This window comes from Trametes versicolor (genome assembly GCF_000271585.1).
Source record: "Trametes versicolor FP-101664 SS1 unplaced genomic scaffold TRAVEscaffold_1, whole genome shotgun sequence".
Lineage (NCBI taxonomy): Eukaryota > Fungi > Basidiomycota > Agaricomycetes > Polyporales > Polyporaceae > Trametes > Trametes versicolor.
This window is the reverse complement of record NW_007360321.1, coordinates 4,535,938-4,549,502: the sequence shown is the minus strand read 5'-3', so window position 1 is coordinate 4,549,502 and position 13,565 is coordinate 4,535,938. Positions and strand designations below refer to the sequence as shown.

Below are 13,565 nucleotides of genomic sequence, written 5' to 3'. Positions count from 1 at the left end.
CCGATGCCCCGATTGAGGTTGGTGTTGGCGTCGCCCAGTTCCTGGTTCCTGATGACGAGGTACTTGTACGACGCATTGTTGAGGAGCATCTCGTGCGAGGCGGACGCGATCAGATTGATCATGTTCACTGGTTGTTTTGTTGGCTAAAATGTCGGTTGGTGACTATATGCACTATCAAGAGGTTCGGAAACTCACCACGGGCGGCGATTCCCATGCGCTGTACAGCTCAGAGTGTTGCATAGCCGTCTGCGACGATCCTGGTGCCCTCCCGGAGAGGAGTGCGTTAGATTTGTCGAATGCGCTGGCATAATTCGAGGTCAAATCGCTTGATCTGGGCGTGATTGGACTAAGAAGTGTGTACGCGGGTGTGCTGGTCCCCGATTCAGCTTCCGATACAAACTCGTTACCCATGTTGAATTGGAAGGCGGCGAAATTTTGCTGGTCGGTGTCGACGTGTAATTTGGGGGGGGCGACGTGGTGGTGCATGGTCAAGACGAGAGGATGTGATGCTACATGTCACAGCCACTCACATGCCAATGACAGGTAACGCCTGTCACTCACTCTCTTCCGAGCACTATCACCACCTCGCCCTCGGTCCTAGCTTTGCGACTTCGCTATACTCGGATGTCTACTATTCTGGAGGCTCAAGACTCTCCTGTCATCGACTTTCTTGAGATGCTTGCCAATCATGAAGCTGTCAACAATGAAAACACCAATGAAGACCTCGAAATAAGCACGCAGTCCTCCGAGTGCGTTTTTCATTGGGCTCCAGCTTCTGAAAAGCGCTGACTATCATTACTGTGTCTTAGAGGCAGCTCTGAATACCTTTTGGACGCTTACTTGGGCCCTCGTGCGTTTACTCCAGCTCCGCCCGACCTCGACAGCTTCCCCACTCGTGTACTGCGCTCGCTTGCCCGACACTTCCGTGAACTTTCCAAAACAGCAGCGCATGCTAGCATGCAGCCAATCGGGAATCAACGCTATGACCAGGAAGCGCTACGCATAGGATACATGGACGTCCTGGGGTGTTGGAGCCGACTTTGCGAGGAGATACGCGCGCTGGAAGGACAGGTCGATGTGAGCTTCCTGGATGAAAGGTACATTTTTCGATAATTGCTGGTAATTTTATCATTGATCTCTCGCAAGTAGCGATGCCTCGGTGATGCTCCCCTCGCTCTTCCCGATGCCCGTCATGCTACCCCAGTCGCCACCCCCTCTGCCAGACTTGCGGGAGGGCTCCATGACTCCGCGCGCTGACCAGTACTTGGCTCGCGAGACTGTGGCGACCCCTCCTGCGAAATTCGAAAAGACTCTGTCTCAGGCGACTACGGATTGGGGCACACCTTCCGAGACTGCGGCGACCCCTCTTGTGAAGTACGAAAAGACTCTCTCTCAGGCGACTACGGATTGGGGCACACCTTCCGAGTTCAATCTGTCTAGTGAGCTTCACTACCTCGATGCCCATAACCTCAGCCCTCAAACTCGACGCCTCCGAGTGATTCAGATCACGAAGGGTAAGGGGATAGTGGTGCCATCGTCATGCCCAGATGAGATTGAGATGACCATCCCCGGACATAGCCTTACATAGTGTACGATACCGCACCATTACTCTTCCTCCTCTACAATCGCGTCGAGAGCTCCTGAACGATAACTCCCCTCCAGACCTAGTTTCTCTACCAGAAAATATGTACCTCCCTTCTTGAAGTGTGGCTCCGCGATGCTATCAATGTTGACATGGACGTCCGCGGTGGGAACCATTCCGACTACCGACTGTATGCAGGTGATATCGATGACGTGCAAGTCGTCGTCGCCGCGGTACGGTGCAACCCAGTTCGTCTGGTATGACGCGGTGTATCGAGCCTCGTTGCGTGCTCCAAAGAGCGAAACGAGCGCGACTGTGCGCGGTGTGCCGCGCGGACCGTGGGGGGGGAGTCGGCAATAGTAACGGACTTCAGCGATCTTGAGCTGGCCGCGATGCAGGATCTGTACAGGTCTGTGTGTTAGTGCCATCACTCAAGTGCATACAGTTGCCAATGCTACATACCTTGACTATACGCGCAATGCGGATTTCTGCAAGTGGCTTGAGGATCTCTTTCCATGCCGAACGCGCGACCTGCATGTTCGGCAGGCGAGCGCGTGCCCACTTCATGACTGAGATCGGAGGGTTGATCGGACCTTGGGCGTTGGGCGCGAGATTTGCCAAGTAGCGGCCGAATGCCTCCGCCTCGAGCGCGGGAAGCCAGCGCGCGCAACCGTCTCGCGCACGGAGAAGGACGAACCCATTGCCCACATCAAGTGCGCCGCGCGGGAGTCGGTTGGGATCATTGTCATCCAGAGCAGGGTACATCGCCTTCAGCGCGTTCAGTTGGCTGCGGAGCATAGCACGTCGGGAGAGGTTGGCGTAGGGGTTCGAAGGAAGCCGGACCTGCCCGCCGATGTCTCCAATGTGGCGCTCCATCGTGTACTGCGTGTGGCCCAGAAGGGGCCCAGAGAGCCGGACGTGGCGAGCAGCGTGGCCGAAAGCGTGGATGCATGGACGGATGTGGTGCAGGAGGTCAGGGTTACGATTAACATAGAGGACCTCGAACTCGATCTGAGCCTCGTGCGCAAGGGCGTCCGTACGCGCGAGCTCGGCCGCCTCGATGGAATGGCCACCCATGACACGACCGCACCAGACAAACTTGCAGTAGTTGCGGTAGTAGGCGTCCGGGATCCGCTGACGCAGCATCTCTGGCCCATAGCCGTAGAAGTACGTCATCCATTCTTTAGCCTTGTAGCCACTAGAGATCCTATCCGCGATGTTACGAGGGGGGCGATCAAAGGAACCCGGAAGGAAAGGTGCCGCACGCGCGACCTCGCGGCCGTGTGCCTTCCACGAGACATCGTCGTCGAACACGGCCCATGGGTGCGCTGCAGCGTCCCCCTTCTCCCCTGTGATGGTCCCACGCCACAAGCTGAGGAAGCAATCAGTGATGTTGAGGGCGACGAGGTGCATGTAGTCGAGGGGGAAGCAAGCAGGCAGTTCGAACATGCGAGAGAGACCGCTGAAAATGCTGGGTTTAGTGAGGCCCGTCTCCTTACGGTTGCGCTCGTATTCGGCCTTGGTGCGAGATGCCATGAGGACATTTCGGTTGGTCCGGTACTCCACCGCGCGCTGCACGGGATCCAGGGAGAGCGTGCTGGGGTCGACGTCGTCGTGAGAGCACGCAGGCACCGCATACGGCGGGGCCGGCTTGAGCAGCATAGGATAGTACGTTCCTGCGCGGTCCTTGCGCCGACCTAGGAGTGGACAGTAGAGCCGGCAGCCACGACGTCCAGTGAGTCCAACCATGCCGCTGAGGAGAGCCATAGCCGGGCTATCGCCGAGGACAAGCGCGAGGAAGACATAGACCAACATAACCGTGTTCCGCTGCGCATGCCAGATACTGAGACCTTCGTTCATGAGCGCTGAGACGTGGAAGAGCCCTGGAAACAGGAAGGAGTCGAGATCCTTTGGATGGTTCGGTCCTGGGATGACCGCTCCGGGGAGGACGTACTTTCGGCGGTAACGCTTGTCGGGAGACAGATTGAGCACCACCCAGATGTAGATCCAGCAATCCGATTTCTTGTTGCGATAGAGCTGCGCGCCGTCAATAGAAAGCATGACGACGATGTCGTCCTTGCCGATCTTGCCTGCGGAGTAAGCCCCCCAGAACTGGCTGCCATGAGAGACATCCTTGAAGTCCTTGAGCGCATTGGTCTCCTCAAGCTCCTGAAGGACCTCGTCGACGGCCGCGCTGAGATAGTCCATGGACTGCGCGCCCTCGGGCGTCCGATACAAGGGCTGCAGCTGCGGGCCAAGCGGCATGGTGTAGAACTGTTGGCGTCCGACCTTCTTGCTGCCGTTTTTCTTGCGGGCTCTCAGCTCGTCGTAGCGAGGCTCGTCGCACTTGGGGCACTTGATGAGATCCGCGTACGCCCCAGTGTAGCCGATACAGCTCTGGATACACATATCGTTCACGATGGGAACGACCCCGCTGAGAATCTCAACGAGCCGCTTGACCTGGAAGAGCGAGAGAAGCTTCTTCTTGTCATCGTCTTGCATGATCGCGAGCCGGACCTTCTCGTAGCATTCATCGGCAGTGTTGTGGAGCGCGAGGAAAATCTTGATGGAAAGAAGCTCGTCGGGCTTGTTGATCTCGAGGAGCTCTTGCGGTGGGTTCTGGAGCCGTGTGATAGTCTCCTCGCTGAGGCCGCTGTATTTGGGGTCATTGAGAGTCGCACCCTTCAGGAGATTGATGAACGTTAGGGCGTTCATGATGTCCTCCATCACGACTTCGACCTCCTCCTCGATAGCAGCGGGGTCGTCGTCTTCATCATCTTCATCTACAGCGTCTTCAACCGTCGCGCGGGGACGCGGAGGAGGGTTCGGCGAAGGGCTGCGAGGCGGGTCTGCGAAAGGATCGATGTCGACCATCATGGGCTCGGGAGATGGAAAGCGCTGAGGCTCCTGTGGATCGTACACATCCTGTAGGTATCGTGAATGAGCATGAAAGACATAGACACAGGGAGTATATAGCATACACCCAGTGCCCTCTCTGCGGGATCCTGTGTGCCACCGCGCCTGCGCGCGCCCCTCCCGACCGAATCCTTCTTCCGCTTGCGTCGGACCTTGTCTGCGACATGCTTGCCTGCGCGTCTGAGCTTCTCAACGAGCCGGTGACGGTAGTACGATGATTTGGACAGTGGTGTCGGATCGCCGTCGCAATACTTGATGCACTTGCACGTGTACGATTTCTGGGCATCGTCGGCACCGTCTCCCTTTCCGTCGGAGGGCTTCTTCTTGCGAGGCATGGTCCCAGAACCGTAGGGGGAGGGGGACAGTTGCGTGTGGTGGTAGTGGTAGGGGACAGAAGACGAGCAAACAAGAGGGGACTCGGGGACAGAATACACAACAGACACTTACCGGGACAAGCTTGTGCCTTTCCGACATCTGCTGCGATAGGACCAAATCGACCCGATGGATGTGTCAAAAGGCGCATATATTTGGTGAAAGCTGAGGGAAGTACATGACACATGTCAATAGGAAGAGACGTGCGACGTCGAGGAGAGCAAGGTGGCAAATCCATAGACGCTGAGGACGATGGCAGACGACTGCGCCCCAGGGACTTCGGACCGACCGATGGGACCTCACCTGTCCCTAGGCGCCCATACGCATTTCTCACCGGGATGCAGTGCCCGGTTGTGGGTCGTTCTGGTGAGGGTCTTTATGTGTGCGGTTCGCTAGGCTGGTGCGGCGCGACGCATAATTAGTAGCAGACGAGCACTTAATGCATGATGAGCGCGGACGCCGCGCTCCTTGCTTCGTCTGGGGTTCTGGCGCTGTTTAATTGGCAATGGAACGTCCGCGCCAAACGCGGATACACTTCAACGTCCATTGCCAACGAAACAGCGTTCTGGCGGCGGCGTGCCTGCGCTGCTGACTCATGCTAGTTGGCTTGATTCGCCGGCGCTGCGTGCTGAGCGTCCACAGCAGCGTGCCCAGGGTTCCCCGCACATGTCGCGGGCTTGTGACGTGCACCGGCGGATGGCTGGACCCTGCATGCCATCCGGGGTCTATGCAGCTTGGCGTGCTTGCACCCCGATGGCGACCGTGAGACGTCGTGGCGTCGACGTCGCGAAGTGTGAGTGCGGGCGAAGCGCGGCGGCAGCGGCGCAGACGGTGACAAGTACTGACGGTGGTTCGTCTGTCGGTGGATCATGGATGTCTCGCGAACGCCACGTAGGACCTATACGTACGGCCGTCCGCGATGTGGTACTGGGCGTGTGTAAGTACATACAGTCACCGGCGCACTGGCACCGCATTCGAGAGGCCTTGGCCCCGGTCGAGGCGTTTACGTTCTATTTTCCCTGCGCACGGGCGCTCCGCCGCGGTTCCTTGCAACATGGAAGCTGTCGTCGCCGGCGTTGGGGGCAGCGGGCGGAGGCCTGCCCGCTGAGCCAATCAGGAGAATAAACGGCGAGCCGGCGGCGGTCGCCCCTCGCCCGCTGGAGTTACACATCGTCCATATCGCGAAGGCGCACTGCAGTGTCAGCTGGTGCGCGCCCGGACGCTAGTTTGACACTGGTGCCGTCGGGTGTTCCTAACGACCAGACGACAGCCCGCATCCGGGCCCGTGTCCGCGCGCGCAGGCGGTGCCTCGTTCTCCGCCTCCACAACATGTGTCGCGATCAGCGTGATATGCCTTAAGCTTAGCGTTGTGGGCATCGTGGCCGCAGCGATCAGGCAGCGTTGACGGGATGAAGGCGCGGGGAGAGGTGGACGAGATAAGATGATCCATCAATGCATCAGGTCGGTCCCGCTGCAGATGAAGACGGCGGCGGCGCGGTCTGGCCTGGGCGTCGGGTGTCGGCCGGCAGAGGGACGGAGGCTGTGCCCCAAATGAGCCCGGTCTGATCAACCGGGCCCTAGGCGCCCACACCCTCGGGACGGAGTCCAGTCAACGTCACCAGGGTCGTGGTGGGCGTCTGCGCGCGGGCACGGCCGTCTCCGCGACGCTTATCAAACAGGCAGGCGAGGCGCACGGTCTCACTCCGCCCTTCCGGAATTCCACGCGCCCGTTTTGGTCTGACGCAGAACGAGCCGCAGACCCAGCGGCCGAGCGGGGCAGCTGATCGCAGATTCGATCGTGCGCTGGGCGCGGTGCGGCGCCCAAGCGGCCGGGTCGCTTCTGCTCCCTTCTGCGGTCGAAGCTCGCGTGCGTGCGTGCGTCCTGCCCAACTCTCGCCCTCCTGCGCGGTCCCACACTCGACGGCGCGGCGCTGCTGTGACCAGTCTCGTGCACCGGCGTGCCCGCGCACACCGCACCTGCGCCCTGGGAACGCTTCGCACCGGGCGAGCTTCGCGATCTGTCAACCGTGTGGCCCCACCAACAGCGTTTGGCGTTCTCCCGCCCTGAACGCAAAGAAGACGCGCTCGGAGGGATCATGCTGATGGCAGCAGGTGGCAGCGACGGCTCGCCGGCGTGGGGGGGGATCAGCCACGCATCAGGCGATGGCGCGAGATGAACGGTGGAGCCGTAAGAGGGTGATGCAGCAGCGCGATTGCCCTGCGCGCACTGCGGGGACGCCGAGGACGGCGCGCGCGATCTGTACGTATGACCGCGCGAACGGCCGAGGACGGCGGCTGTCAAACACGGCAACCGCGTCGTCTTCTTGTGGGCGCACAGCGACCCGGCGTGGGCCTGGACAGAAGAGAAGCGTGATTTCCGGATGGCGGTGATCTGCAAGCGCGGCGCTGCGGGTTGCCACGAATGAAGGGCCACGAGTTAGGTGGCGGCGAGCACTCCTCCCCATCCGGGGCCCGAGCAGGCCTCGACGCGGACGTGCACTTATTTATCGCGATTCGATTCGAAGCAGCGCAGACGATTATCGCGAGGAAGAAGCCCGAATGAGGGACGGTGTGGTGCGGAGGTGGCCGGCCCCCCGGGGACGGCAGAAGGTTCGGGCGGGGCAGCAGGGACAGGATCGGAAGCGAAGACTTGGCGAAGACATGACATGAGGAGAGACATGAGCTGTGCGGGCGAGCGTCGTCCGCATTTGGCAGGGCGATGACATCGAACCGGGGAAGGCAGATCTCGATTGCAGGAAGATTGGATAGTTGCCGAGGAAGGGCCGATGTGTCGGGAGCTCGACCTCCTGAATGGGCAATTTGCATTTGCCTGGAGACGGGGAAGCAGGCGCGCGTGTTCACAAAGATGCATCTTCCCAATTTGCAGCAGGCGCCGTGCGCGAGTACAGATCTCTGATCGCCTTCCTCTGCGCCCTGATCTCTTTCCCGCAGCCACTTATATACACCGTCCGCTCCTCCTGGGCCCCCTTTTGCCTTCGTCTCCGTGTCGCCCCCAATCCCCGTCCTCACTGCCCCCTCGCCGCCTCGACGACCCCCGTCCCCCTCGGTCGTCTTTCCCCTCGACGCCCACAATGTCTATTCGCCATACACCCCGCCAGGCGGAGCGGGATATCCGCCTCCACGACCCCCACCACTCGCACTCCCTCCCTCCTCCATCGCATCCACACTCACATGCGCCTCACATGAACGGGAACGGCATCTCGACCCCCGGTGGCCACGCCGGCCCGTCGAGCCGACCACCACCCCCGGGCGCTCAGCTGCCTGGTCCATCGGGTGTCCGCAACACCACCAACGAGGAGGAGAAAACCCCCATTGAGAAGCTCGCACACGCAAACGAGCAAACCTGGCTCATGATAGGTCGGTCTCTCACGCGTCCAGTGTTGCCAATCACTCATCGGACTCGGATCATCAGGACGTGTAGCCGAGCAGATGGGAAACCTGGAGCACGCGCTGTCCGCGTACGAGAACGCCCTCCGTCACAACTCCCATTCTTTGTCAGGCTTGACACAAGTCGCTGGCATCGCGCGGATCAAAGAGAACTATCCCAAGGTACGCTTGCATCCAAACCTAAACCCACATTACCCGCCTTGTCTTCCGTGTTACGTCATCACGACACGTTCCCCGATCTATCTGCTCACTCAACTCCGCGTTCACAGGCTGTCGAGTACTTCCAGGCCGCCTTGCAGCTGCAAGGTGATAACGGCGAAGTTTGGAGCGCGCTCGGTACATCCCACGCCCGTGTCCTCCCGCGCACGCGTTCTCATCCGTCATTTCCCAGGCCACTGCTACCTTATGCAGGATGACCTGCAAAAGGCGTATGCAGCGTACCAGCAAGCCTTGTACTTCTTGCCGCAGCCTAAGGTTCGTGTTCCCTTCCGTCGTCTTCTCCGTCACGGCGCTCACTCTCCGTCTCTCGTGACCAGGAGGACCCGAAGCTGTGGTATGGAATCGGGATCCTGTACGACCGCTATGGCTCCTTGGATCACGCCGAGGAAGCCTTCGCGTCTGTCCTAAAAATGGACAAAGGTACGTACTACGCTCTATCTGGATGTTCGCGCGCCACTCCTGACGCCGCTCCATTCTAGACTTCGATAAGGCGAACGAAATCCTGTTCCGCCTCGGGATCATCTACAAGCAGCAGGGCAAGTACCAGGAGAGCTTGGAGTGTTTCGATCGTATCCTCCGCAACCCGCCTAGCCCTCTCGCCCACGCCGACATCTGGTTCCAGATCGGGCACGTATTCGAGCAGCAGCGTGACGTGAGTCTTCGAGCTAGTTCCCACATGCTTGTTCTGACTGATCGGTTGCTGCAGCACGTCCGCGCGCGGGACGCGTACGAGCGCGTCGTGCAAGAGAACCCGAACCACGCCAAGGTCTTGCAGCAGCTCGGGTGGTTGTACCACCAGGACGGGTCCTCTTTCCAAAATCAGGAACTCGCCATCCAGTACTTGACCAAGAGCCTCGAGGCCGGTACGTAGATCACCGCGATGCGGCTGCCGCGCGCAATTCATCTAAACTTTCTGTACAGAACCGGGCGATGCCCAGAGCTGGTACCTCCTCGGCCGGGCTTACATGGCCGGTCAGAAGTACAACAAGGCGTACGAGGCGTACCAGCAGGCCGTCTATCGAGATGGCCGGAACCCAACCTTCTGGTGCTCCATCGGCGTCCTCTATTTCCAGATCAACCAGTACCGCGACGCGCTCGACGCCTACTCTCGCGCTATCCGCATCAACCCCTACATTTCGGAGGTCTGGTTCGACTTGGGAAGCCTCTACGAGAGTTGCAATAACCAGATCTCGGACGCGATTGACGCCTACGCGCGGGCCGCCGAGCTCGACGGTACAAACACCGCCATCACGCAGCGGTTGGCGCTTCTCAAGCAGGCGCAGGCGACAGGGCAGGCGCTCCCTGCGGCTCCCGGTCCGCAAGATGTGCATCCAACTGCATACGCAAACCCTATGATGCCGCCCGCAGGCTTGGGCGGTCCTCCGCTTCTGATGAGCTCGAACTCTCGTCCGCTTTTCCCGTCTGACGCTCGTGGGGGCCACGATCTCCCGCTGCCTGTGCCGCCACCGCTCGCTGGCAGGAACTCGCCTGGTCCATTCCGCGGAGGTCCGCCGCCACCGGTCGTGCTCGATGACAGCCGCCATCTCCCCTCGCACACCCCGCTTGCGCCCATGGAGGTCGACAGGCCGCCACTGCACACACGCGAGCACTCGAACTCGTATCCACCTCCGCCCTCTTCCCGCGAGCCCGGTCCTCGCGGACCCGCCGGTCAGAGTTTGCTTCACCACCCCGCCCCGCAGATGCAGGGTCCTCCTGACGCCCACCGCCACTCCGCGCACCCCCAGCACCCTCATGACGCCCCGTTTCACCCCATGCGCGTGCCGTCGACGTCCGCATCTCCCCCGCCACACGCCCGCCCTCGATCCACCGCGGGCCACATGATGCCGAACTTCGGTGAGCGCCCCCCTCTGGGTCCCCCACAGGTCTCAGGCGGCCCCCGGCGGTCGCCTCCCCCCTACCCTCGGGAGGAGCAGGGATGGAACAGCAGGCGCATGATGGAGGGGAACGAGTGGGAGCGCGAGCGCCGCGGCCGCCCACCGATGGAGTACGGGCACCCGCAGCCGCCGTTCTACCAGTCGCGTCCGCACTCGCCGCCCGTGGCCCCGCAGCGCCGCAACAGCTCGCGCTCGGCCCGCGACCGCAGCCCGCCCGAGGCGTCCCCGCGCGCCCACCCGGGCTACCCGCAACAGCACTGGGACGCGCGCGCTGGCCCCGGGGGCCCGACGAGTGGCCGTGCGTCCCCGCCGCGTCCGATGATGCACGAGATGTCGCACGAGCCGGCGGGGAGAAGGTACGACCCTGCGCGCGAGTACGATCGCGAGGTCGTCCTGGAGCCCCGCGCGGACCCCCGCGCTGACCCGCGCTATGCCAGCTCGCCCGAGGCCATGCGCATGCACATGGCGCAGCAGGCGCATCAGGCGCATCTCGCTGCCTCGCGCACGTCTGAGAGCCCGCATCTGGGGCCGCAGGGCGTGCCGTCGGGCGAGAACAAGGATCGGCGCCGGCGGCAGAACCGCGACAAGGACACGGAGTCGAACTCGTCCGTGACCGGGCCTGAGCCGGCGAAGAAGGAGCGCAAGCGGCGCCAGCCCCAGCAGAAGCGCGTCAAGGAGGAGGCGCAGCGCGGCGAGGGCCCGTACGACTCGAACGGGTCGACGCAGTCGGCGTTCAAGGTCGACTACCGTGGTTCGAAGGCGGGCATCAGCCCGGAGCCTGCTAGCTCGAATGGTTCGGGCTCTGCGAGCCGCTCTGTGCAGCCGTCGCCGACGAACTCGACGCACCTCCCGCCGACGCGGGCTTTGGATGAGGACTACGACGAGGGTGTCGCGGAGACGTTGATTGGTCTTGCGTCGTACAGACCCTCCGACCCCCGTGGCTTCGCTGCTCCCAGCGGTCCTGGCGGCAGCAGCCGCATGGTTGCTGCTTCGCCCCAGCAGCAGCACCCGATGGCGCGCCGCCCTTCGATCTCCTCCCGTGCGTCTCCTTCGACGAACAAACGTCCGCTCAGTCCCGGACCCGACGACCATCAGGAGGCGAAGCGCTCCCGCATCGGCAGCATGAGCCAGCGTGTCTCGCCCCCGTCGAACGGCCGCCCCACGCCCACCCCGTCGACACGGCTTAGCCCCATACCCTTCCGCCAGCAGCCGACGTCGCACTCCCCTGACATGCGCCAGCCTCCCGAACACGCACGCTCATACCCCAGCAGCCCCCAGATAGGCACGAACCAAGTGCAGACGTCCGGGCTGCCAACGATGCTGCCCCCGCACCCGCGCCCGATCGGGGCCGGGCACGGCGCCGTGCCGAACATGAGCCTCCCGCCGATGTCGACGACGCGCTCGCCACCGTCGAACGGGACGAGCCCGGCGGAGGACGAGCGGATGCACTCGCGCTCGGCGTCGCCGCCGCGCGGCGGGAAGCGCGAGATCGTGCTGCACAGCGCGCAGGGCGGGTCGCCGATGACGAAGACGACGCCGTCGCCGTCGTCGGGGTCGAGCCACGGTAACGGTAATGGCGCGGGCGCCGGCGGGCGGCCTGGCGGACCTGTCTCGTGAGCATCTCTTTCCTCTGCTCGCTCCCTCTCTGCGGTCGTTCATCCGTTTCGGTCTCTTCTGCTCAGTCGGCGAAGCTCGAACGCGCACGCGGCGCGGTTTGGGTTCGCGTGAACGCACTCCTCTCTCGCTTTCTTCCCCGCTCCCTCGTTCGGTTGGTCTCGCTCGCGATGTCGAGCATCGTCTTGTCCCCGCTTGCTGTGTATGATGTCCTGCATCGACTTTGTCTGGTTTGTTTGCAATCTTGACTCTCTTCCGCGCCCCGCACCATCCACGCTTATCTTGTCTTCCTTTCCCCCGCATACATTGATGACGACTCGTTATGACATGCCATGATGCGTCTCGTATGTAGCTCGTACTGTCCGTTCCATATACATACTATCTATTCCCTCCAGCTCTCTTCTTGCCCCGTTACATACAATCAGCGCCGTCGTCGTCGTGCCCAGTAGTGCAGCATCATCCATGTACCATATGCAACTATGATATCCCGCAACAAGCAATGCTCCATCGCTCTCCGCAATCCTATCCGTGTGCCTCTCCCGCAACTCTCGCTCTGCGTGCGCGGCCGCCGGACCCGTAAATAATATCGCATAAATAATACCGCCCCTCAATCGAGCATGCGGGGATCGAGGGCGTATGCACACACGCGTTCCGCACGTCACCGCGGCCTGGGCCTCCGGAGTCAGGATCCTGCAGGACGCGGAGGTGACGTGGCGTTCAGTACAAGGCGATCGGCGATCGACGATGCGCGATCTCGAGCGTGCGATGCGCGATCTGCGCTGCAATTATGCGTGCGCCACCGTGCGCGGCGCCCGGGGTGGGCGGGTGGGGCGACGCGGACCTGGACGTGAAACTTGTGCCGGGTGCTAGGGGAATCACAAGGGGCCGGGGGGAGTGGGTTAACACGGGCCAAGGTGTGGCTGGTTTCGGACCAATATTTTTCTCTAGATCGGGAACGGGGACTCGCTGCGAACGTTGTCGGTTACAATACGTCGGGCACGCTCTGGGGCCTAGGGGGATCTGAGGGCGAGGCTTTGAAGAGCGGCGTTGCTGAGAATTGGAGGCGCGTCTCGAGAACGGTGCAGGGCGTGTTTAACCTGCGGACGGAGCAACACGGTCGCCTGCTGGAGATCACTGGTATATGAAAGTATATACGCCACCGACGCGTAGAAACACTCGGTGCTCGTCATGGAACACGTTCCACAGGTACCCCTCTGGACCCATACGATGAGCCACCGCTGCGGCGGCGCACGCTGTTTCTGAGACTGGCTCGGGGCCACCGGGCCTTGTGCGGACCGTTAACGCGGTGGGCGGACGCGAGGGATACGGGCATACGCGAACCGCAATCTCGCCAGTAACGGGGCACAATTTAGGGGGACCTGGAAGATGCGTGGCTCGGGGGGAACGTCCGTAGGAGGGCACTTGCCCATGCAGTTGGCGCGATGTTCAGCCAGAGATGCGCGGCTCTTCTCTGGGACGAGTGGGAGCGGCCGCTGGGACGTCACGGTGGACGGGATTAAGGAGAGACGGGAACCAGATCTCGAATCCAGCCGACGGGA

The 13,565-nt window shown here is 61.8% G+C and overlaps 2 protein-coding genes across 2 annotated transcripts; both read left to right on the top strand.

The window, feature by feature from the left end:
- Positions 1–624: 624 nt before the first annotated feature.
- Positions 625–1,518, top strand: TRAVEDRAFT_42604 (uncharacterized protein; the record flags this gene model as incomplete). Its single annotated transcript, XM_008034084.1, has 4 exons — positions 625–749; positions 810–1,097; positions 1,150–1,439; positions 1,505–1,518. The coding sequence occupies 4 exons, from the start codon at positions 625–627 to the stop codon at positions 1,516–1,518; spliced, it is 717 nt and encodes a 238-aa protein (XP_008032275.1).
- Positions 1,519–8,073: 6,555 nt separating this feature from the next.
- Positions 8,074–12,009, top strand: TRAVEDRAFT_108496 (TPR-like protein; the record flags this gene model as incomplete). The annotated part of the gene is made up of 8 exons (XM_008035151.1): positions 8,074–8,248; positions 8,304–8,440; positions 8,548–8,614; positions 8,670–8,752; positions 8,815–8,917; positions 8,977–9,149; positions 9,204–9,360; positions 9,419–12,009. The coding sequence occupies 8 exons, from the start codon at positions 8,074–8,076 to the stop codon at positions 12,007–12,009; spliced, it is 3,486 nt and encodes a 1,161-aa protein (XP_008033342.1).
- Positions 12,010–13,565: the final 1,556 nt, after the last annotated feature.